This window comes from Capra hircus, chromosome 2, assembly GCF_001704415.2.
Source record: "Capra hircus breed San Clemente chromosome 2, ASM170441v1, whole genome shotgun sequence".
Lineage (NCBI taxonomy): Eukaryota > Metazoa > Chordata > Mammalia > Artiodactyla > Bovidae > Capra > Capra hircus.
The window spans coordinates 24,925,393-24,951,578 of record NC_030809.1 but is presented as its reverse complement, the minus strand read 5'-3'; the positions used below and the strand labels follow the sequence as shown (position 1 = coordinate 24,951,578).

Sequence of the window (26,186 nt, the reverse complement as noted above, 5' to 3'; positions counted from 1 at the left end):
AGGAGACTCTCAAGAGTCTTCTCCAACACGACAATTTGAAAGCATCAATTCTTCGGCGCTCAGCTTTCTTTATAGGCCAACTCTCACATCCATACATGACCACAGGAAAAACCATAGCCTTGACTAGACGAACCTTTGTTGGCAAAGTAATGTCTCTGCTTTCTAATATGCTGTCTAGGTTGGTCATAACTTTTCTCAAAGGAGCCAGCATCTTTTAATTTCATGTCTGCAGTCACCATCTGCAGTAATTTTGGAGCCCCTAAAAATAAAGTCTGACACTGTTTCCCCACCTATTTGCCATGAAGTGATGGGACCAGAAGCCATGATCTTTGTTTTCTTAATGATGAGTTTTAAGCCAACTTTTTCACACTCCTCTTTCACTTTCATCAAGAGGCTCTTTAGTTCTTCTTTGTTTCTGCCGTAAGTGTCATGTCATTTGCATATCTGGGGTTATTGATATTTCTCCCAGGAATCTTGATTCCCACTTGTGCTTCATCCAGTCCAGCATTTCTCATGATGTGCTGTGCATATAAGTTAAATAAGCACGGTGACAATATGCAGCCTTGACATACTCCTTTCCCGATTTGGAATCAGTCTGTTGTTCCATGTCCAGTTCCAACTGTTGGTTCTTGACCTGTATATAGATTTCTCAGGAGGCAGGTCAGGTGGTCTGGTATTTCCATATCCTGAAGAATTTTCCATGGTTTGTTGTGATCCACATAGTCAAAGGCTTTGGCATAGTCAGTAAAGCAGAAATAGATGTTTTTATGAAAGTCTCTTGCTTTTTTGATGAGCCAACACATGTTGTCAATTTGATCTCTGGTTCCTCTGCCTTTTCTAAATCCAGCTTGAACATCTGGAAGTTATCGGTTCACATACTATTGAAGCCTGGCTTGGAGAATTTTGAGCATTACTTTACTAGCATGTGAGATGAGTGCAATTGTGTGGTAGTTTGAGCATTCTTTGGCATTGCCTTTCTTTGGGATTGGAATGAAAACTGACCTTTTCCAGTCCCATGGCCACAGCTGACTTTTCCAAATTTGCTGGCATATTGAGTGCAGCACTTTCACAGCAGCATCTTTTGGAATTTGAAATAGCTCAACTGGAATTCCATCAACTCCACTAGCTTTGTTTGTAATGATGCTTCCTAAGGTCCACTTGACTTCACATTCCAGGATGTCTGGCTCTAGGTGAATGATCACACCATCGTGATTATCTGGGTCGTGAAGATATTTCTTGTACAGTTCTTCTGTGTCTTCTTGTCACCTCTTCTTAATATCTTCTGCTTCTGTTAGGCCCATACCATTTCTGTCCTTTATTGTGCCCATCTTTGCATGAATATTCCCTTGATATCTCTGATTTTCTTGAAGAGATCGCTAGTCTTTCCCATTCTGTTGTTTTCCTCTATTTCTTGCACTGATCGCTGAGGAAGGCTTTCTTATCCCTCCTTGCTATTCTTTGGAACTCTGCATTCAAATGGCTATATCTTTCCTTTTCTCCTTTGCTTTTCACTTCTCTTCTTTTCATAGTTATTTGTAAAGCCTCCTCAGACAACCATTTTGCCTTTCTGCATTTCTTTTTCTTGGGGGTGGACTTGATCACTGCCTCCTGTACAATGTCACGAACCTCCATCTATAGTTCTTCAGACACTCTATCAGATCTAGTCCCTTGAATTTATTTGTCACTTCTACTGTAAAGCAGAGACATTACTTTGTCAAAAAAGGTCTGTCTAGTCAAGGCTATGGTTTTTTCCAGTGGTCATGTATGGATGTGAGAGTTGAACTGTAAAGAAAGCTGAGGGCTGAAGAATTGATGCTTTTGAACTGTGGTGTAGGAGAAGACTCTTGAGAGCCCCTTGGACTGCAAGGAGATCCAACCAGTCCATCCTAAGGAAATCAGTCCTGAGTGTTCATTGGAAGGACTGATGTTGAAGCTGAAACTCCAATACCTTGGCCACCTAATGCAAAGAACTAACCCATTTGAAAAGACCCTGATGCTGGGAGGGATTGGGGGCAGGAGGAGAAGGGGATGACAGAGGATGAGATGGTTGGATGGCATCACCAACTCAATGGACATGGGTTTGGGTGGACTCCGGCAGTTGGTGATGGACGGGGAGGCCTGGTGTGCTGTCATTCATGGGGTTGCAAAGAGTCTGGGTGACTGAACTGAACTGAATGGTCTAGTAGTTTTCCCTGCTTTCTTCAATTTAAGTCTGAATTTGGCAATAAGAAGTTCATGATCTGAGCCACAGTCAGCTCCTGGTCTTGTTTCTGCTGACTGTATAGAGCTTCTTCATCTTTGGCTGCAAAGAATATAATCAGTCTGATTTCGGTACTGACCATCTGGCGATGTCCATGTGTAGAGTCTTCTCTTGTGCTGTTGGAAGAGGGTGTTTGCTATGACCAGTGTGTTCTCTTGGCAAAATTCTGTTAGCCTTTGTCCTGCTTCATTTTGTACTCCAAGTCCAAACTTGCCTGTTACTCCAGGTGTATTTCTTGACTTCCTGCTTTTGCATTCCAGTCCCCTATGATGAAAAGACATCTTTTTTGGTGTTAGTTAGTTGTAGGTCTTGGAGAAGGCAATGGCACCCCACTCCAGTACTCTTGCCTGGAAAATCCCATGGACGGGGGAGCCTGGTAGGCTGCAGTCCATGGGGTCGCAAACAGCCGGACACGACTGAGCGACTTCGCTTTCACTTTTCACTTTCATGCATTGGAGAAGGAAATGGCAACCCACTCCAGTATTCTTGCCTGGAGAATCCCCGGGACGGAGGAGCCTGGTGGGCTGCCGTCTATGGGGTCACACAGAGTCGGACACCACTGAAGTGACTTAGCAGTAGCAGTAGCAGTTGTAGGTCTTCATAGAGCCACTTAACTTCAGCATCTTTGGCATTAGTGGTTGGAGTATAGACTTGGATTACTGTGATATTGAATGGTTTGCCTTTATATGAACTCAGATCATTCTGTCATTTCTGAGATTGCACCCAAGTACTGCAGACTCTTTTGTTTACTATGATGGCTACTCCATTTCTTCTAAGGGATTCTTGCCCACAGTAGTAGATATAATGGTCATCTGAATTAAATTCACCCATTTGGATCCATTTTAGCTCACCGATTCCTAAAATGTCAGTGTTCACGCTTGCCATCTCCTGTTTGACCACTGCTAATTTACTTTGATTCATGGACCTAAGATTCCAGGTTCTGTGCAATATTGTTCTTTACAGCATCAGACTTTACTTCCATCACCAGTTACCTCCACAACTCTGCATTGTTTCTGCTTTGGCTCAGCCTCTTCATTCTTTCTGGAGTTATTTCTCCTCTCTTCTCTAGTAGCATATTGGGCACCCACCAACCTAGGGAGTTCATCTTTCACTGTCACATCTTTTTGCCTCCTCATACTGTTCATGGTCCTCAAGGCAAGAATGCTGAAGCGGTTTGCCATTCCCTTCTCGAGTGGACCACATTTTGTCAGAACTCTCCACCATGACCCATCTGTCTTGGGTGGCCCTACATAGCATGGCTCATAGTTTCATTGAGTTAGATAAGACTGTGATCCATGTGATCAGATTGGTTAGTTTTCTGTGATTGTGTCCAAATCCAAAGATGCTGTACTATGACCTGACTGACTCATTTGAAAAGACCCTGATGCTGGGAAAGAGTGAAGGAGGGAAGAGAAGGAGACGACAGAGGATGAGATGGTTAGATGGCATCACCAGCTCAATGGGCATGAGTTTGAGTCAACTCCAGGAGTTGGTGATGGACAGGGAGGCCTGGCATGCTGCAGTCCCTGGGGTCTCAATGAGTCAGACATGAGTGAGCAACTGAACTGAACTATGACCTAATCCAGAGGCCCTATTCATATTTCACCAGTTGCCCCACTAATGTCCTTTATAGCAAAGGAATCTACATGTATTAAATTACATCTTTTTAGTCTCCCTTAATTTGGAAGATTTTGAGGGAGCACGTTTTAATGTTCACTCTAGTGATTTGTACTGGATTCTTACATGAACACTATTTGCCTCTTCTATCATGGATTATCTTTGTGGTTTTTAGTTTGTAGCTATACAAATTATTTGTTTCTTTTGTCCTTCAGCTTGTAAAGCTTTCTGAAACAGTATGAAAATGGGACTGGTTTCAACTGAATCCTTGTTATAATTTGACTTCACTGGGCAAAGAAACAGTTCCAATAATGAATTCATCTTTAACCAAGAAAAGTGTGAATCCTTATAAGTAGGTACTTTCAAAAGGCAGTATAGAGCAGACCCACATATGAGGAATATTAGGGTGCAAAATTCTTCAAGGGTTTCTTAGATTTGTATTTTAGCATCATCCTCATCCTAAGAAACTCTGGAAGTGAAGTTTTTTTAAAGCAAGAATTTTAAAAATTAGAGGAATGTTAAAATTGCAGTCTTATACTCAGCAGATGGCACTGATTGATGTTTTGAAACACAATGCCTCGGGAATAAAAAGGAAAAGAATGTGATGTGCTAAAAGATTTGTTTGCCTCTGAATTCTCTTCTTTCTCTATACTATGCTAAATGGCTAAAATAAGTGTAGAAATAATTTTTATGGGGGTAAATGAAAACTTCTTAGATTCAAGTGGAAATGGTACCCATACAAGTTAAATATTTTTAATAATTTCTTAATATTGGTCGCTGGTCACTATTTAATGCAAATAAATAAATTTCCACAAGTTTTCAGTGTTTTTCTGATGGGATTTGTTCATGTTAATTTAATAAAATCATGTTAAAGATGAAAATATTCTTACATAAGTAGACTTATTCTGCAGTTTCATTTACTTTTTTTCCCTTTAGTGGAATCATTTTATTTAATTTTTTAAAAGAAGTTTTGATTATAAGATAATTCATGCCAGTTATTAGAAAATAGAAGAACTTTTAGAAGAGACTAGAGAAAGTCCATTTTCTCACCCAGAGATACCTGTTGTAAATGTTTTGTCATATTCCTTTCCTTTTATTTACCTGTTTTAAAATTTTTTATAAAGATAATATAAGCACTGGGAAATAAAAAACTGGGTTGAGCCATATGAAACTGGTGTTTATAAAGGTCTCAAACAGTTAGTGGTGGCTGATAACTAACATTTATTTGGGAGTTTCCTATATGCCACTTTTACCAAAACTGGGTTCAGCTGGTAAGCCAATAATTCAAGAGACAAGTGTCAGAAGAAAGGAAAGGTTCTTCAATAAAGAAAGCCAGCCACCTGGGAGAAGGTGGATTCGTGTCCAGAGACCAGCTCTGAAGATTGTGCTCAGCCATGATGACTCTTAAAGGGGAAAATGTGGGAGGGGAAGCATCCCAGTGAATCATCCAGGCAGGAGGTTGAGTTTTACATCATTCTCCTTGAGGACAGGCTGGCTGACTCTTTAGATAGTATCTTGCCTGTAAGATCTGCCTGCATTATTGCTTGGGGGTAGAGAGCTAATTATTTTGTTAATTGTGTAATTCTTCATTTCTGCTTCTTTTTATCTAGGGAAAGGATCAACAGGTGAGGCAAAGCATGGTGTGCATTCAGGAGAGCCTAAGTCTGGGGCTAGTTTCAATGGCTGAGTGATCTCATTCCTATAAGTAGGTTCTTTTAAGGTTAGAAGGGAACAGAACTGGGTGAATAGGAAAGGGGCAGCACAGCTGCTCTCACCATCATTGTTCTTTTATTATTCTTACTGTTCTCCTTTTGTTTACTAAATTTTTTTGGTCACACTGTGGCAGGGCAAGTGTGGTGCCTCAACCACTGGAACAAAGTTGAGAATGGATAGGAGCTGGGAGATAAAGTCAGCACAAGATTAGTGACTCAGCACATAATAAAGAAGAAAGAGGCAATGCTACTCCTTAGAGTAGTAGTAACGGCTGGCATGTTTTGAGCGTTTACTCTGTGCCAGGCTTTACGTCTCTCTGCTCTTCCCCATTGATATCTTTTTCTTTTTATAATTTTTTAAAAAATCTGACACATAGCATAGACATGTGGGCTTCCCAGGTGGCGCTAGTGGTAAAGAAAATCCACCTGCCAATGCAGGAGACATAAGAGAGACAGGTTCGATCCCTGGGTCTGGAAGATCCCCTGGAGGAGGGCATGGCAACCCACTCCAGTATTCTTGCCTGGATAATTTCATGGACAGGAGCCTGGTGGGCTACAGTCCATGGGGTCACAAAGAATCAGACATGGCTGAAGCGACTTTGCACGCATGCACAGCATCGACATAAAAAGAAAATGTGTAGCTTAGCTTAATGTATTACTTAAAGGCAAATATTCTTGTCACTATTGCCCAGGTCAAGTTTTATCAGTTCCTGCTTCATCTATTTGAGTCTACGTCATTAGGTGCACAAATAATTAGAATTGCTCTGCCGTGAAATGTTGCAAGAAGTGGTAGATGAGCTAAGGGACAGAGTTTCTTCTCTTTTATTTCTCTCTCTGGCAATAGAGTTCCTGAAAATGAAGTTTCTCAGTGGAATGTGCCCTTTACATGGGCATATGATGAATAACCACTCAATCAAGGTGAACACTTGTAGTAGGAACTCTTCTGCATCCATCTTGTCAACGACAGTTCCTCCACATTGGGGGTGCAGTGGGGGTGGTGGGGTAGGGTCATGGGCTTTGATAATGGACCTTGAATTTAGATGGGTCAGCCACTTACAATTCGTGTGTCTTGAGCAATTCACTTAACCTCCTTAAGCTGCAATTTTCCCTACTATAAAAAATACATTAGCTCAATGTTATGTAATACCCTAAAAAGGAAAAGCATTTGAAAAAGAATAGACACAAGTATTGGGCTTCCTAGGTGGTGCTAGTGGCAAAGAACCTGCCTGCCAGTGTGGGAGATGTAAGAGATGAGGGTTCAATCCCTGGGTTGGGAGGATCCCCTGAAGGAGGAAGTGGCAACCCACTCCAGTATTCTTATCTGGAGAATTGCATGGACAGAGGAGCCTGGTGGGCTGTGGTCCATAGGACACGACTGAAGCAGCTTAGCAAGCACGCGCAAGCATGCAGACACGTATAAGTATGCCTGTATCACTTTGCTGTACACCTGAAACTAATACAACATTGTTCATCAACTATATGTGAAAATAAAAAGCTAAAAAATGTATCTCATTTCTAAATTATACCGTTTTGTGAAAAATTACTTTCTAGACTTTAAAAAAACCAAGAAATTGAAGCCCGGGAAAAAAAGGGGAAAAAACGACATTAGGAATGTTCCGGCTGCTTCTATGATGTTGTGGCTATATGAAGATTAAACTTAAAAATATTTTGGTGAAGCCCACAATATAGAAGTTGCCATATACTATACATCCAAGAAATGTTAAGTCATACTACATTGCTGTCTTGTTAAATTGTCTCAGTTGAACTGAGGCTCAGTTAAACATACTTTGAAAATATTAGATCCTCCTACCTTGGGCCACCTAATGCAAAGAACCGACTCATTGGAAAAGACCCTGATGCTGGGAAAGATTGAGGGCAAGAAGAGAAGGGGGCAACAGAGGATGAGATGGTTAGATAGCATCACTGACTCAATGGTCATGAATTTGAACAAACTCTGGGAGATAGTGGAGGACAGAGGAGTCTGGCATGCTGCAGCCCATGGAATCGCAAAGAGTCAGATACAACGTAGCAACTGAGCAACGACAACAACAACAACACCTTGAACCAGTGATTGTATGTACAGTGGGCAGATTCTAACAGACCCCGGTTTCTGAGGTCTTCCCCTTTCTTACAGCAGGGGTATGCCTGGGAATTGCCGTGTTCCTGATCATACGCAACTACTGGTTCCTCTACCTCCCTTACTTGACATGGCTTTACTTTGACTGGCAAACCCCAGAGCAAGGAGGCAGAAGATCCGAATGGGTCAGAAGCTGGGCCGTTTGGAGGTACTTTAAGGACTATTTTCCAATTCATGTGAGTAGAATTGTTTTACATAGTATGGTTTTGCGCTGAGAAAAAAATGCAAATGCGTTTTTATCACATTTTTCAAGCTTTTCCCTTTTTAGAGGAAGAGAGCCTGAAATTCAGCCCAAGTTATTAAATGAGTCTAAGCTAAATTGACAAAATGTAGCAGGCTGTGTGTGAAGGGCTCAGGACACGGTTGAAAAATGTGAATACAGCGCTCCCCACCCACCCCCGGGAGGGCTTCCCTGGCGGCTCAGATGGCGAAGAAACTGCAATGGGAGAGATTTGGGTTCATCCCTAGATCAGGAGAGACTTGGGTTCATCCCTCGATCCCTTGAGGAAGGGAATGGCAAACCACTCCAGTCTTCTTGCATGGACGGAGGAACCTGGTGGGCTACAATCAGTAGGGTCTCAAAGCGTCCGACATGACTGAGAGACTAACGCACACTATCCCAGGAAACTAAAACGAGTCAAGTTTCCCATTTTCTCTTGAATATAGAACTGCATCCTTTTGTTTCTTCTTGGAAACTAATCGGGCAACATTTTATTTTTTTATGTCAACATAAACGCACTGTAGCTCATCAAAACCCAGGATTTGGATCCGAGTCACAACTACATATTTGGGTTTCACCCCCATGGAGTGCTTGTGGCTGGAGCCTTTGGAAACTTTTCTACAAATTATTCCGCCTTCAAGGAGCTATTTCCCGGCCTTACCTCCTACCTTCACATGCTGCCGTACTGGTTCCGGTGTCCGCTCTTCCGGGAGTATGTGTTGAGTGCTGGTAAGTGAAGGGAGATCACTGTTTCCACAGTGTTCTGGGGTGGCAGGACCACACAAAATGTCCTCTCTCAAGCCAACCAGGTTTATGGTTTCTTAGAGTACAACTTAACTCTGTGTCTTTATCCCTGTCTCACACTTCATATACTGTTTGGGTGGTTCTTGCTTTCCCCCACCGGACTGGAAACACAAGGAAGACAGAAAGAAAGCGAAAGTGCTAGTCACCTAGTCGTGCCCGACTCTTTGCGACCCCATGGACTGTAGTCCGCCAGGCTCCTCTGTCCATGGGATTCTCCAGGCAAGAATACTGGAGTGGGTTGCCATTTCCTTATTTCCTTCTCCAGGGGATCTTCCTGACCCAGGGATCGAACCTGGGTCTCCTGTACTGCAGGCAGATTCCTTACTGTCTGAGCCACAAGACTGTATTTTTTTCCCCATAAGTCACCAAATAACTAGCATAATATATAGCATAGTACCTGGGATTTAGGAATGCCCAAAAGATGTTAATTCAATGAAAGTATAAATTAATGAATGCATTTTGTGTATCCAGATGAGAAAGAAAGAATCATGCTTGGAGCAAATAAGTAATAAATGGTACCTTTGGAGAGATGCTTTGTCTGCTTTTATGAATATTAGAAATTGAAAATGTCCTCCAATGTGTCTTGGAATAATGGCCACACTGAATCTGCTGTTTTTTTCCTCCCAAATTAAGCACAACTTGGCTCAGAAATTTTACTCTGCTACTCTGAACTAGTGGAAGACTTTCAGATTAGAGAAACCATAATTCTCCCAATTCTGAGAATAAAATTCAGTAAAAATGCTGTAAAGATAGATGAGTGTGTCCAGAAGTCTAAGATTGTCTTAATAGCTCTTATTTCAACTTAAGAGGCTCAATTTATTTGGTTTTTCCAACTTGACCAATTTACTAAGCATGAGCTATAGTAACTTACAAAGAGCTTTATGTTTATGATCATTGTGTAGGTTAATTATTATTGTCTTTGCATTTCTTGGACATAATGAAAAATGGATAATCTCTTGGGAAAGTTGTAATTTCAGGATCAGAGCATATTCAGAGATAGAATTGCTCATGGTCTCCTAGGTTTTGATTACTTCTTATTAATTTCTCAACTCTCTGTTGTCATTAGATAGCTTGTGGAAAATCACTAAACATCCTTGCCTGGGTTTCCAGGTTCTGTTTATGGACCTTCACACGTGTAACTTTGGGCTCAGTGTCCAGTTTAGGCCGTCCCTATATCTGGCCACCAGAGGGCGAACTAACCCCCAGCTCCAGAACTAAGTGGGCGGAAAAAAAAAATCCCTTCTCTTTCCTCTTTTGTAGATGCTGGGTTAGAGTTTTATAAAAGGAAGAAAGTTAAAAGGAAAAGTCTTTTTTTTTTTTTAATTTCAAAACATCCCAGAACTATATTTACGTTATGTGTGTGTGTTAGTCACTCAGTCATGTCCTACTCTTTGTGACTCCATGGACTGTGGCCTGCCAGACTCTTCTGTCCATGGGATTTCCCAGGCAAGAATACTGGAGTGGATAGCCTTTCCCTTTTTCAAGGGATCCTAACCCAGGGATCAAACCCAGATCTCCCTCTTCGCAGGCAGATTCTTTACCATCTGAGCCAGTAGGCAAGCCCCATTTATATTATACTGTTTGCTGATTCGAAGTATAGCCACAGGTGAGTTTGGGTAGTATAATTGGAAGCAGGTGTGGCAAATTTGTGGCAGGAGAGATGAAGGTATACCCTTTTGAAGGCCATGTCAACTACAAATAACCAACGATAGCGTCTTTGTCCACGTGGTGCCACTGTTGTTTTCTAGAACTGGCATTTGAGATGAAGCTGGTCTACTGTCACTGGCTCATGACATCATGAGATCTTCCCTGTTGCTGCCACCTGAAATGTCCTAAAGCTAAATAAAAACATCCAAACTTGTAGCCAGGGGAAGTTTGGACTGTCCTTGTCTCTAAGTTTAGGGAGTTCTCATCCCTTCATCGGAGAAGGCAGTGGCACCCCACTCCAGTACACTTGCCTGGAAAATCCCATGGATGGAGGAGCCTGGTGGGCTGCAGTCCATGGGGTCGCTAAGAGTCGGGCACGACTGAGTCACTTCACTTTTGCTTTTCACTTTCATGCATTGGAAAAGGAAATGGCAACCCACTCCAGTATTCTTGCCTGGAGAATCCCAGAGACAGAGGAGCCTTGTGGGCTGCTGTCTATGGAGTCGCACAGAGTCGGACACAACTGAAGTGACTTAGCAGCAGCAGCAGCATCCCTTCATAGAACTGGCCTCCTAGAACTGCCCCGGCCCAAAGCTGCCTCTCTACTCTGCACCTGCCTTGGTGGCTGCCTCTCTTGGGGTGGGGAAAGACAGACAGCCATGTGCCCCAGACCTCACTTAGTAAGGAACCCATTGTTGTTTGGTTGCTAAGTTGTGTTCAACTCTTTGCGACCCTATAGACTACAGCATGCTAGGCTCCTCCATCCATGGGACTCTCCAGGCAAAAATATTGGAGTAGGTTGCCATTTCCTTCTCCAGGGGATCTTCTCAACCCAGGGATCGAACCCATGTCTCCAGTTTGGCAAGTGGCTTCTTTACCACGGAGATTCTCTACCTTAGGAAGCCCTGAGTAACCCATTGCATTTCAGAAATCCTCTGCTGATGGTATTTTACCAAGATTTCTGTGGCTATAAGTCTTTGCAAGTTCCATGTCCATGCCATTTCTCTTGGCGCATTTTGGTAAATCTGTACTCAGCAGATGTTGGCTAGAGTACACGATGTGTTTCAAGGTTCATGTTTCTTTGTGTCTACTCATTAAGGGTTAGCATGCAGTTGAGATCAGATCATAGCAGCCTTATCTATGATATATACACTTTAGATTTTTTTTTCTTGTAGGTTAGCCATGAGGAACTTGTGAGGGATTTTGAGTAAAGTGGGGACCTGGTAGGATTTTGCACAGTAAGTCGTGCAGGCAGCAGCTTGGAAATAAGTTAGAGATGAGCCTGGAGACTGAAGATGAAAAGGCCTATTTCAGTCATCAGGGGACAGGTGATAAGGGCTAAACTGGCACAGTGGCTGTGGTAGTGGAACTAGAGAACAAGGAATCGATATGAAAAATAGCTGATAGAGTCTACAAAACTTGGGGTTTCCAGGTGGTTCAGTGGTAGAGAATTCACCTGCTGATGCAGAAGACTCAAGAGATGCAGGTTCAATCTCTAGCTCGAGAAGATACCCTGGAGGAGGAAATGGCACCCCACTCCAGGATTCTTGCCTGGAGGAGCCTGGGTGGGCTACAGTCCAAGGGGTTGCAAAGAGTTGGACGTGACTGAGCACACACACAGTGCAACAATATTTAGTGACTGATTCAGCCGCATGAGGGCAGCAATTGTATTTCACTGTCTCATCAGCATCTGGCACAGTGTCTTACCTGTAGCAAATGTTCAGTAAGTGTTTTTGAATGAATGAATGAATGAGTGATGAACATGGTGGCTGAAAAGAGGGGACTGTATATGGAAGGAACCTACATTTTGACTTGGGGGACTGGATAGATGACACTCCCAATCGCTTTGATAAATAATATTGGGAGAGAAACAACTTTGTGGAAGAATTTCATGCACTGGGTTGGGAAGCATGGAGTTTGAGGTGTCTCTAAGCTGTTGAGGTAGAGATGTCCTTTGAGCAACAGGAGGTGTAGGCCTGGAGCCTCAGGAGAAAAACTCCCTGGGGATGGGTTTGGGAGAACTCAGCACACGTGAGTGGTAGCTGAATCCTTGTGGAGAGATGAGGTTAAAGACATCATCTGCTATAAGAGAATACCATAGATTGGATAGTTTGAACACTAGAAATTTATTTCTCACAGTCTGAAGGCTGGGACTATCTGATGTCTGGTGATGGCCCACGTGCTGGTTTGCAGATAGATATCTTGTTGTATCTTCACGTGGTGGAAAGAGAGAACAAACTAGGTTTGTCCTCTTCCTATCAGACCATTCATCCTGAGACTTCCCTGTCAGTCTGGTGGCTAAGACTCCACGCTCCCAATGCAGGGGGCCTGGGTTCGATCCCTGGTCAGGGAACAAGATCCTGCATGCTGCCTCTAAGAGTTCTCATACCATAACTAAAGATCCTGAGTGCTGCAACTAAGACCCTGAGCAGCGAAATAAATTAATTAGAATATATAAATAAATATTAAAAAGACATTAATCCCATTCAGGAGGCCTCCATTCTTATGAACTAATTATCTCCCAAAGGCCCCAACCTCTTAATACCATCCTGTTAGGGGTTAGAGTTTCAACATATGAATTTTGGAGGACTATAAACATTTAGTCCCTAACAGCCTTGAGAAATACCAACTTTTAAGCATGGTCTGAAGAAGGGAAGCCTCAGGAGGAAACTGAGAAGTGGACAGAGGCAAGAGAGGACTGCCAGGTGTCTGAAAATCCAAGGGGCTCTCTTTTCAGTGGAAGTGATGCCTCTGTGCCCATTCAGGGCTTGCAGAGCAGAAAGGCCATGCCCTGAACTCAACGAGAGTTCACACCCCTCTGTGCCCAGATTCTCTACCCTCTAACCCACTCTCCTCTGCCTCTTCTCTGCAGAGAGTAGCTGGTTTTTCAGAATCCTGTCCTTATTTTATATTCCCCCAGCAATAGAAATGCACAGTAAAGTGAGCATGTAATTTCCTTTAAGAGATGAAGTGCTATGTCTTGATAAAGCTAGCACATTATTTTATGACTAAAAAAAAGGGGGGGGGATAAAATCAAGAAAGGAAGGAAACAATAAGACATTAAGAAGGGATTATCTCTGAATTATGGGTCATGAGTTGTTTGTGTTTTCTTTATTCTTTTTCTCCAAGAGTTCATAGTATTTTCCTCCAAGAGTACATTGTGCTATTAAAATCTGAAAAGGAGTCTTTAAACTTATTTTTAAATGGGAAGCCTCATATAAAGACTGAACAGTTATGTAACTTATGTCTTAAACAATTTACCAAAGTCAAACTAGATATTTTGGAACCATGCACAGATTTAGCAATTGATACAGGTTATTTGTCAGATGTCTGAATTTTTTTGAAACCATTTACATTATAAGTCCATGCTTGAGAAATAAAAATCCATATAGAGTACCTGAAAACAAATCACTGGTGTACAGAAGATCAGTGCAACCTCTTGGAGGGTATATTGTTTGGTTCTGAGCAAGGCTCTGCCAGGGTAATGATCAAGACTCCCACATACAGCTGTGCAGGTTGTGCACTGAACAACTTCAGGAGACACCTTTTACTTAAAATGCAATATGAGTGGAGTCTGTAGAAATGAGCAGTACACAACTTACTCAAACAACTGGTAGACCTAGTAATGATCAAGTGACATTTTAAAGATCTAACCCATCATCTGGCAAAATGTTAGATCTTAGTGATGGAATCTATTACCAAAGATTTGGCTATGGAAAAATTATAAACCCACACAGTGCTCCAAATATCAGCAGTGTAGGAAATTTTGTTTAATATTTGTTAGTGCCATAAATCAGGGGTCCCCAGCTTCCGGGTTCTAATGCCTGATGATCTGAAATAGAGCAGATGTAATAATACTAGAAATAAAGTGCACAATAAATGTTCAGTTCAGTCACTCAGTCTTGTCCGACTCTTTGCAACTCCATGAACCGCAGCACACCAAGCCTCCCTGTCCGTCACCAACTCCCAGAGTTTACCCAAACTCATGTCCACTGAGCTGGTGATGCCATCCAACCACCTCATCCTCTGTTATCCCCTTCTCCTCCTGCCTTCAATCTTTCGCAGCATTAGGGTCTTTTCGAATGAGTCAACTCTTTGCAGCAGGTGGCCAAAGTATTGGGAGTTTCAGCTTCAACATCAGTCCTTCCAATGAACACTCAGGGATCTCCTTTAAGATGGACTGGTTGGATCTCCTTGCAGTCCAAGGGACTCTCAAGAGTCTTCTCCAATACCACAGTTCTAAAGAATTAATTCTTCGGCACCCAGCTTTCTTTATAGTCCAACTCTCACATCCGTACATGACTACTGGAAAAACCGCAGCCTTGACTAGATGGACCTTTGTTGACAAAGTAATGTCTCTGCTTTCGAATATGCTGTCTAGGTTGGTCATAATTTTCCTTCCAAGGAGCAAGCATCTTTTAATTTCATGGCTGCAGTCACCATCTGCAGTGATTTTGGAGCCCCCCAAAATAAAAGTCAGCCACTGTTTCCACTTTTTCCCCATCTGTTTGCCATGTGGTGATGGGACCAGATGCCATGATCTTAGTTTCCTGAATGTTGTGCTATAAGCCAACTTTTTCGCTCTCCTCTTTCACTTTCATCAAGAGGCTCTTTAGTTCTTCTTCACTTTCTGCCATAAGGGTGGTGTCATCTGCATATCTGAGGTGATTGATATTTCTCCCGGCAATCTTGATTCCAGCTTGTGCTTCATCCAGCTCAGCATTTCTCATGATGTACTCTGCATAGAAGTTAAATAAGCAGGGTGACAATATACAGCCTTGACGTACTCCTTTTCCTGTTTGGAACCAGTCTGAATGCACTTGAATCATCCCCAAACCACCCCCCATCCCTCTGGCCCATGGAAAAACTGCCTTCAATGAAACCAGTCCTTGATGCCAAAAAGGATGGGGACTGTTGCTATAGATTCTTAAGAATGTTAAAGGGCAATTAATTAACACCTTTTGTTTTATTTACTAAGGGCTAGTCTCAGTTTCCAAGAAAAGTGTGTCCCACGTGTTAAGCAAAGAGGGAGGTGGAAACATCTCAATCATTGTGCTCGGGGGCGCAGAGGAATCACTGGATGCCCATCCTGGGAAGTTCACTCTGTTCATCCGCCAGCGGAAGGGATTTGTGAAAACTGCTTTGACCCATGGGTAAGTGGCTTTTCATTTTGGGCAACTGTGTCAGGGAAGCTAACCCATTATTAAGTGAATTCAAAGAAGTAATTTTTCTGGCCCTTAAAGACAGACCTCATCACTGACCTTCCAATGAATACAGATGTGAATGTTTATGGGAAATAGAAGACAACTGTCCCTCTAAGATAACTCAGTGTCATGGCATCCAGCCATTCAACTTGTCTATAACAGCAAAACAAGCAAAATACAAAATTTCATAGGCACAGTATAGATTTCCAACCAAATGAACAAATGAGCCATGGCCAAAACCAGAAATGAAAAAGAAACTTCTGGAACCTTGATTTTCTATAGAATAAAATCCCACAAATCACTAAGACTGCTGAGGTACCTCCCCAAAGGACTTCAGGAGTAATTCAGTTTCAATCCATGGAACATAAACTTAGCACTCCAAGGAGGCTTGGGGACATTAAACAATTGTGAGGAATCTGTTGCAGGTCAGCAGGGCTAAATGAAATATTTAAATCCTTTTCATTGAAAATGCTTATTCTTCCTCCTTGTTATTTCTAGTGCTTATTTGGTGCCAGTGTTTTCTTTTGGTGAAAATGAACTATTTAATCAAGTTAGCAACCCCAAAGGATCATGGCTTCGACATGTGCAGGATAAACTACAGAAGATGATGGGATTTGCTTTGCCACTGTTCCACGCCAGAGGAATTTTTCAGTACAGTTTTGGCCTAATCCCCTATAGGAAGCACATTCACACTGTTGGTATGTACATCAAATACTGGAGGCTTGTTAAACTGAGCTAAAGGATTTTCTTACTTTGAGCAATGTTTATTGTTACTGAAGTAGCTTTGAGTAAGCCCTTCCTAAAATAATAGTCCTATAGATATTATTTGACCTTCCTTTATAGTACGCCTTTTATTTACGAAATGATTATATTTTCCATTTGAATGGGAATCCACTACATTCAAAAATATTGTTATTGCACTCCAAATAGAATCCAATTTTAGAAGTGGAGTTCCTAATACTCTATGCTGAATCTATTTCTCTGTACCAGAAGATGATAACATAGCAAGTCTTTGAATACATCAGAGTCTCTTGTGAAAATTTGTGTATAATAGATGTCTTCATCAGGTTTAGTTCATAGGCATCAGTTTCTACCACAAAGCATTTTTTTTCCCAACTAGGTATATTTATAGGTATTCGAATATAGGGCTTCCCAGGTGGCTGAGTAGGTGAAGAATCTGCCTGCAATGTAGGAGATATGGGTTCAATCCCTCAGTTGGGAAGATCTCCGTGAGGAGTGCATGGCAACCCATTCCAGTATTCTTGCCTGGAGTCTCAGAGGAGCCTGGCAGGCTACAGTCTGCTGCTGCTGCTGCTGCTGCTAAGTCGCTTCAGTCGTGTCCAACTCTGTGCAACCCCATAGACGGCAGCCCACCAGGCTCCCCTGTTCCTGGGATTCTCCAGGCAAGAATACTGGAGTGGGTTGCCATTTCCTTCTCCAATGCATAAAAGTGAAAGTGAAGTCGCTCAGTCATGTCCGACTCTTAGCGACCCCATGGACTGCAGCCTACCAGGCTCCTCCATTCATGGGATTTTCCAGGCAAGAGTACTGGAGTGGGGTGCCATTGCCTTCTCCAAGGCTACAGTCTAGAGAGATGCAAAGGGTCAGTTCAGTTCAGTTCAGCCGCTCAGGCATATCCAAATCTTTGCGACCCCATGAACTGCAGCACGCCAGGCCTCCCTGTTCATCACCAACTCAGACATGACTAAATCAACTGAGCACTCACTCGCAGACTGATTTGTCCTTTAAAAATGGCATGTTTGGGTTTGGGGAGCATTGAGATGGGGGAGGAAGGTAACAACCATGTTAATAGAAGAACAGAGGAGGAAAATAATTGCTCCTGAGGTTGAAAAGGGGTTTGGAGGGTGGAAAAGGAGAAAGCGCTGAGTCCATTGCTAATAGCAAGATTAGCCAGACTATATACACATATGAAATGGAAGTAATAAGTTCACCATGAGTGGCCCATTACATGAAATTCAAACATTTTTTTAGATCTATTCCCTTGGAATGGGAGTTCACTGCTGTCAGTCTGTAACAGCTTTGCATTTCTCATGCAGTCACATGCCATTTTTTAAAATGCTGTTTTTAACTCAAATGGAATATTAACAGTTGATTAATCAATGTAATAGGAATACTGAGATAAGCTTGCAGTTATATTTTTCAAGATAAGTGGTTCCATTTTTTTCTCAAAATACTAGTCAGTTTTGATCCCATACGTGCAAAGTATGGTCATTGGTATTTTGGGGGGATATGAGGGAAGTTATACGATATGATTTTTCAGGGTCATTCTCATTGGACATAATTTATAAAGAAACTACCATGTGTTTTCTCTACATGTGTCACAAGTATGTTATTTACATATTTTATCTGAGTTATTATCAGTTTATCAAAGGAGAAAAAAATGTTCACATATGTTGTATTTTATTACATAGTAATAGAAGCTGATTTCAATGTCCCATCAACTGGGAGAGAAAAAGGAAGTGAGTTTAGACTTCAAGAACAGCTGTAAAAAGTCCCAGTTCCCTGCAAGAATGTTGCTTTCTCTTTGTTTCTGCCTCAAAGAGCTCCAGGTGACGGGGATTTTGCTCTTTGTTCTGTGCTGTTGTCCCCAGTGCTCTCAGGGTAGGAGCTCAAGACACATTTGTGAATCAACAAATTAGTCTTTAGTTAGGCCTGTCTGATTGTAATTCTCAAGTTTTCAGAAATCAAACAAGTACGTAGTAACAAAAATTTTAAATAAATTTCCCAGGTGGCTCAGGGGTAAAGAACCAGCCGGCTAAGACAGGAGATGTGAGGTCGATTTCTGGGTCAGGAAGATCCCCTGGAGAAGGAAACGGCAACCCACTCCAGTATTCTTGCTTGGAAAATCCCATGCGGAGAGGAGCCTGGTGGGCTACAGTCCACAAAGAGTCGGACATAACTGAGCATGCACACATGCATGATATTTTTTAAAGATTTTTTTGATGTGGATCATTTTGAAAGTCTATATTGACTTTGTTAAAATATTGCTTCTGTTTTTATGTTTTTGGTTTTTGGTTGTGAGATTTGTGGGATCTTAGCTTCCTGACCAGGGATCAAATTCTCACCCCCTGCACTGGAAGACAAAGTCTTAACCACTGGACCACCAGGAAAGTCCCTCAATTTACTAATAAGTTCAAGTTGTAGAGCCAGTACCGGTTATGTGATGGAAAGTTGTTTGAGCAAGAAAGTAAAATATTTAGGTGTTGGTTTTAAGTTTTAAAATTTCACATTGAAAAATTTCAAATGCTCAGAAAAGTCTCATGAGTAGTAAAATGAACTCCTATGTTCCTTTCTCCTAGACTCACCACTTGTTAACATTTTTGCTACAGTTTTTTTCTCCCTCTAATAATATCACAAATACACTTTATACTACTGTTGTCACTGAACTATTTAAGTAAATGCAGACAACATGACCATTTGTTCCTCATTACTTTTATGTATCTCTCTTAAGAACAAGATTATTCTCTTTCATAGTATCAGTAGGATACAGGAATTTAACATCAATTAAATGCTATTAACTGTGTACATTACATATTCAGATTTCATCAGTTGCCACAGTCACTTTCTTTTTAGTTCTGGGTTTTGGTGAAGGGCAGTATTTTTTCCCAAAACAGGATCATACATTGCATTTAATTTTCATATTTCATTAGTCTACTTTAAACTGGATTAGTTTTTAGAATTTTCTTTGTCTTTATGGCATGAGTAGTTTGTCTTTGTCTTTATGGCATGAGCATGACTGAATCAATGATGTCTATGACATTCTCAAATGGTTCTACAAAAACAAAAATAATAATACATGTGTATACCTATATACATACTGAGTGTGTATATGTGTGTGTGCAAAATGTTTGAAATTGGTGAGTCTAGAGGAAGGGCATACAAGTGCTTATTGTATTTTTTCTATAGGTTTGAATTGTTTTTATAAAAAAAGTTAGGGAAGGGAATGTACCTTATTTAAATAAAACTGGTTTGGATCCCACTTGAGGACAAGAGTAGTCCATTTTGTTTCAATTAGTTAGTCTACCCTGAGGGATAAAACAGCGAAGGGATTTTTCTGAAATATTGGGTTGGCCAAAAAGTTCTTTAAGGTTTTCCATAACATCGTACTGAAAAATCTGAACAAACTTTTTGGTCAACCCAATAGAAAGAAAGAAAGAGGAACCTAATCTAAATTTTAATTATAAAGTGGGGATTGTTGTTGTTGTGCTCAATCATTCAGTCATGTCTGACTCTTTGCAACCCCATGGATTGTAGCCCACCAGGCTCCTCTGTCCATGAAATTTTCCAGCAAGAATACTAGAGTGGGTTGCCATTTCCTCCTCCAGGGAATCTTTCTGACCCAAAAATCAAACCTGCATCTCTTGCTTCTCTTGCATTGAAAAGTAGATTCTTTACCACTGTGCCACCTGAGAGATAGTAATAAGGGGATTGGTATGGTGCCCTGTACAACATATTAAGTGCTCAGTAAATGTTCATGAGTGTGTATGTTTATGTATGTGTGTGTGTGCATATGCACACACACACACACACACACACACGCCTACACTGGGCATGAGACTCCATTATAAGCCAGAGGTTGTACTTGAACCCAGGTTTTGACTCTTCCCAACCCTACTCTGCCCAGATCTCTGCCTGGTCTCTCTCTCTAGTGTATGGCTATGTAGCATCTAAAGAAAAAGGAATTCCTATGTGAGACCATTAGAGAGAAACTCGGCAGAATTTTCATAATCACAGAAAAATAGAACAAAGCCTCCTTATTGTGAAAGATCTACTCATTGCCTCAATGGGGAGAAAATAATGGACATCTCCAAGCTCTTTTCCAGCTGAAAATACAACAACTCGTGAAGCTGCTCATTGTTTTTCTAGGGAAGTACAGCACAGTATCACAGAAATTAGAGCAAGACTGCTACATAAGGCAACAAAGACATAACTAATCCTGAACTATTGGATGGAATCGGAAAATGGAACAAAGGGGGATGCTAGCTATAAAAAGCAGCAAAACACAAATGAGAGCTGATTCCCAACTCTGCCACAAGTAGATTTTAGCTGATTTTTTCCAGGGCAGTGAGTTCTACCTCCAGAATAAACTGATGCAACTGGTTTTTCCTTTGTGTTATAAAGAGGGAATCATGCAGCAGTCTGCAACTAATCCAGTCTCATGTTGAAACAGCTTTCTTCTCCTTAGTAGTAAAAATCTCCTTTTTCTGGAAAGAGGGAATTATGATCTTCTAGGGCTCTGAAGGTGCTTCTCAGATTTGCATGTTTTTCTTTTGTTACCTCTGTTTTTATCCCTAAGAAGTAATTAGAAAGGTTTCTTACTCTTCAATCCAATTTTGGGTTAGTTTAGTAATGAGGGGCAAAAGTGTTGGGTTTAAACCTTAATTCCCTTTGGTTTCTGTGTATGTCTATTTCTGTTTGTTTTTGTGTATGTATGTATGTATATGAAGTTTGGAAATGTTCAGCATCTCATTTTCTCTACAGGCTAAATAAGAAAAAGACAAGTACAGTTTAAAGGGAAAAGTCTTATGATGATAAATTCAATGTATGTGGGCATGTTTGAGCTCTTTGAAATATAATAAAACTATTAGTAGGAAAAGAACAGGATTGAAATGAACTATAGGCTAGCTTATAGGAAACAGGACTCAGCAATTCAGAATTCACAAGCCCTAGTTGAAGTAAGTGCTTCCAAGGTGGCTCAGTGGTGAAGAATCTGCCTGCCAATGCAAGAAATGTGGGTTTGATCCCTGGGTTAGGAAGATCTGGAGAAGGAAATGGCAACCCACTCCAGTATTTTTGCCTGGGAAATCCCATAGACAGAGGAGCCTGGTAGGCTACAGCCCATGGAATCACAAAAAGGGTCTGACACACCTTAGAGACAGAACAACAATCTGAGTAATCTAGGAGCAAAATAAAAGACTTCCTCTTCTTAGACCACGTAGGCTCTGTATCACTATAAATCCCTCCTCCCACCCAGAATAGTTGCATTTAATCTCTCTCCATGATAATTTCACAAGAAAACCAACCATTTCTATGAAACCACAAATTTGCTAGTAGATTTACAGGTAGATTTCTCACTATGCTTGTAAATTTCTCATTTCTGGGGGGTGGGGGTGGGGATCAAACAACAACAAAGATTAGAGCTAGAAATGTGTGTGTGCTTAGTTGTCCAGTCATGTCTGACTCTTTGCCTTCTTATGGACTATAACCTGCCAGGCTCCTCTGTCCATGGCATTCTCCTGGCAAGAATACAGGAGTGGGTAGCCATTCCCTTCTCCAGGCGATCTTCCTGACCCAGGGATCGAACCTGGACGTCCTGCACCGCAGGCAGATTCTCTACTGTCTGAGCCATGAAGGAAGCCTCAAGGTCGCCTATTCTTTTATCCTGTTGTTGTTCAGCCCCCAGGTCATGTCTGACTCTCTGCAACTCCATGGACTGCAGCGTGCTGGTTTTCCCTGCCCTTCACCGTCTCCTGGAGCTTGCTCAAACTCATGTCCACTGAGTCGGTGACGCCATCCAACCATCTCATCCTTTCTCCCTCCCCTTTTCCTCCTGCCCTGAATCTCTCCCAGCATCAAGGTCTTTTCCAGTGAGTCGGTTCTTCACATCAAGCGGCCAAAGTATTGGAGCTTCAGCTCCAGCATCAGTCCTTGCAATGAATATTCAGGGTTGATTTCCTTTAGGATGGACTGGTTTGATCTCTTTGTTATCCAAGGGACTCTCAAGAGTCTTCCAGCACCACAATTCAAAAGCATCAGTTCTTTGGTACTCAGACTTTATGGTTCAACTCTCATATCCATACATGACTGCTGGAAAAACCATAGCTTTGACTATATGACTTTTATCGTATACATGTGAAAATTAAGGTCAGAGAGGAAGTTACTTGCTAGCTGGGTGTACCTGCTGGGGAGTTAGCCCTGGATGTGGTCTAGCCTGGTGCCTCTTGTGCAACATCAGCTCCTGTTTCCATCAATTTTCAGTCTCTCCTAGTCTGTATTTCAACCACAACTGACATGGGAATTCCCTAGTGGCCCACTGGTTAGGACTTGGTGCTTTCACTGCCCTGGATCTGGGTTCAGTTCCTGATTGGGGAGCTAAGATCTCACAAACCATGTAGGGGGGAAAAAAAGGCAACCACAACTGATGGTGATACTTTTACGTTGAATCACAAAGGACTGCTGCCTACTATATATGTTTGACATCCAAGCTTTCAAGGAAAACTCTATATCAGCTTCTTGAGGCTATATCTAGCTAAAAATATAGGAATTTGAGAATACTAATGTTGCTGTGAGGATATATATATATATACACACACATAGGATGGATAGATTATATATAACCTTGTATATAAATATAGATCTTAATATATGATGCATTATGATACCTCTGTGTGTGTTTGTGTCTGTATCATTCCCTTCCTTGTACTCCCTAACCTCCCATACTATTATCACACTTCTTTCTGCAGTTATTTATCACTTCCTCTTTCTCTGGTTTCTGTTTAACTAATCACGCTTTGTTACTGACATGGATTGAGCCTTGGAGGTAGCATGAGGAGACTCCACGTAGGCAAAGGAAGCCCTACGAGTGCCATTCTGTTACTACAGCCCCACTTGATCTCATGCCGAAGCTGACCGAAAGTAATAAGCAGTTTGCTGCTCAGCCATTGATGTTCTGTACGTTTGCAGCTCTTGGCAGTAGTAGCAGCATCAGGCCAGCAGAGGGCGCAATGCACAGCAGAGAGGACTGAAGAGCGGGTGGCACAGCCACGTGTATCTAGTCTTTAATCTGAGACAAGTGAGGTAAAAGTTATTTATTATATAAATGCTAGGTTTAAAAAAATTAGTCCATTTTTTAATTATACAGGTAATACTAATGCCATCTTATTGTAGAAAATTGGCACAATACAAATGAAATATAAGACCCCCAGCTCTCCCTTCTTCCCTCCATATAAGGGCTAGCAGTGTCTCTTGGCTGACTTTCTTAGTAGACTAAATGCTTATAATGCACCTAGATATAGAACATTTTCAATAAATAGGGTTATGCTGTATTATTTTGCAACTTCCCCTTCCTGCTGCATTTTAAACTTTTGCATATGTGTGTGAGCACACATATATATTTCATTTTTTACATTGAGATATAGAATTACATATAACAGCTTAGTTTCAAGTATTAGTTTGATATTTGTATATATTGTAAAAGGATCACCACAGTAAGTCTATTTAATATCTGTCACCATACATAGTTTCAAAAATATTATTTCAGCTTTCAAAAAAAAATTGCTGCCTAGAATTCCATTGAATGAATGGTCTGTGATTTGTTTAATACTTTTCTATATAAAGTTTTTTGGTTGGTTTTGTTTTCTGCTGTTACACACAGTGGAACCCTTGTGATTTGGTGTGTTTTCTAGTCCAGATTCTCGGCAGTGAAGATGTGTATTCATTTTTTAGGATGACATTACAAAGAGCCAGATTAGAGGGCTGATGGCTCGTGAGTCCAGACCTCCCCAGGCAGTGATAATAGAGCACTGTGGTCTGGCTGTCAGCTGTACCAGAGGGAGCGAGCTGGTGATGTGCACACACAGCCGTGTGCTTGTGCCCCACAGCTGCAGCCAGCACAGTAGTTCATCTGACTCCAAGTCGAAACCACCAGTGCGCTGACAATCCAGCATGTGCGGAGAAGGGAGGCTCTTCATTTGTCACCAGAAGAGATGGTGTGACCACTGCAGGCAGCCAGTGAAATGAAGAAGGGATTGGAGCTGATAGGCCTGACAGCTTCTGATTGGAAGATCTCTCTAGAGCTGTCCATTAGAGGTGGTAGTCCGTGGTAGAGTGGATTTGGTTTCTTACTTAACAATGCATTCTTTGTTTTTTGCAGTTGGCCGCCCAATCCCTGTTCGTCAGACCCTGAACCCAACCTCAGAGCAGATTGAGGAGTTGCATCAGACCTACATGGAGGAGCTGAGAAAATTATTTGAAGAACACAAAGGGAAGTATGGTATTCCAGAAAATGAAGCTCTCATTTTTAGATAACTGTCATCTTAGAAGATATGCAAGAGAGCGAGAAAACATCCCATTGAAAGAAAAGATATTCTAAATAAATTTGTTTCTTTGACAATGAAATCAAATTTGCAACTGTAAAATATTATGTATGGTGAAGATGTTGATATTCATCTGCGGTAACTAAAAATCTAATGAGTGACTATAGGGTAAGGGTGGAGGTGATGATAAGCCTCTTAAGTGTCTTTAAGTAGGAGGGTAAAAATTGTTTTACAAGTTAAGAAAAGGTTTAGAGTTATTCATGTGCTTAAAAACAATGACAGCTTTAAAAGATAATTAGACTCTTTTACTGAATATCACAATAATTTAATGTGGTGTTTTCACTGAGTGTGACAGTTGTTGTTCAGCACAGCTGAGACATTTATGAGACAAGTGTGTAAAATAATTTCCCATATAGAGCTGGAGGAGATCATTTTTTTTTCCTGCTTGCACAGACCATTTGTTAGTGAATAATGTTACTTTTAAGACTTAGATCATTTGATCCTTTAGGTCATATCAACCAACGCGTTTTTATATAACACTGCAGAATTCTTATGCCGTTTTAGAAATAAGATGAATCCACCATATGGAAACCCATGTGGATGATAGCATTTCTTCTCTTTTCTCATCATGCTCAGAAATATTCATCATTGTCATTTGCTTAGAAATATGTTCATTTGCTACAGATAAGGCGGTCTTTTGGAAAACATGCTTTTGATGGGTTTTAAGACTTTGAAGGGCTTCCCTAATGTCTCAGATGATAAAGAATCTGCCTGCAATGCTGGAAACCTAGGTTTGATCCCTGGGTCAGGCAGATCCCCTAGAAAAGGGAATGGCAACCCACTCCAGTATTCTTGCCTGGAGAATCCCATGAACAGAGGAGCCTTGTGGGCTATACTCCATGGGGTGGCAAAGAGTCAGACACAACTAAGTGACTAACACACACACACAAGATATTGAAATTCCGAAAGATTTTCATGGTAATACAGGGGTTTTAATTTTCTCCCCTTATGGCCTCTTCAAGTAAGACAAGCTCTGAAAGAAAGTGTCTTTTCTGGTGAGATGTAACCAGTTCACAGTTGATTCCGGTTGGGTGATTCTCCCTAACAAAATGTCAGGTCCAAGAGTGGGAACCTTGTCCTTTCTGTTCATGGATATCTCCTGTGGGCCTGAGTCAATTTATGACACTTAGTACACATGAAATAAATGCTTGTTTAATGGATGTATTTCTAGGTGAACACACAAACAAACTTTGCCATAATGTGAAGAATTTTTAAAGTTATACCAGAAGATGAAACCTATTCTAAGAAAAGACCCACTTTCAGAAGGAGATAATTTATGTCTGATTGTCCTAGGCCGGTAATTGACAACACTGTGGGCTGGTTCGTAAGAAGCAAGTCAGAAGGGAGATTCTGAGAATTAGTTGAAAAGTATTAAGTCGTTATTTATTAAGTAAGAAGACTATCTAGGTTTCAAATGATCTCTGCTGCCACATGTCTGTCTATACCTCCTGCTCTCTCAGTATTTAGGG

General features: G+C 41.3%; 1 protein-coding gene across 1 annotated transcript in view; it reads left to right on the top strand.

Moving 5' to 3' along the window:
• The window catches only part of MOGAT1 (monoacylglycerol O-acyltransferase 1), a 30,906-nt gene extending 5,513 nt beyond the window's left edge, over positions 1-25,393 (top strand). Inside the window, exons 2-6 of the mRNA XM_005676609.3 lie at positions 7,724-7,902; positions 8,471-8,675; positions 15,376-15,550; positions 16,100-16,299; positions 24,495-25,393. Coding sequence (XP_005676666.1) covers positions 7,724-7,902; positions 8,471-8,675; positions 15,376-15,550; positions 16,100-16,299; positions 24,495-24,649 — 914 coding nt within the window. The 3' untranslated portion in view covers positions 24,650-25,393. The remainder of the gene's footprint in view (positions 1-7,723; positions 7,903-8,470; positions 8,676-15,375; positions 15,551-16,099; positions 16,300-24,494) is intronic.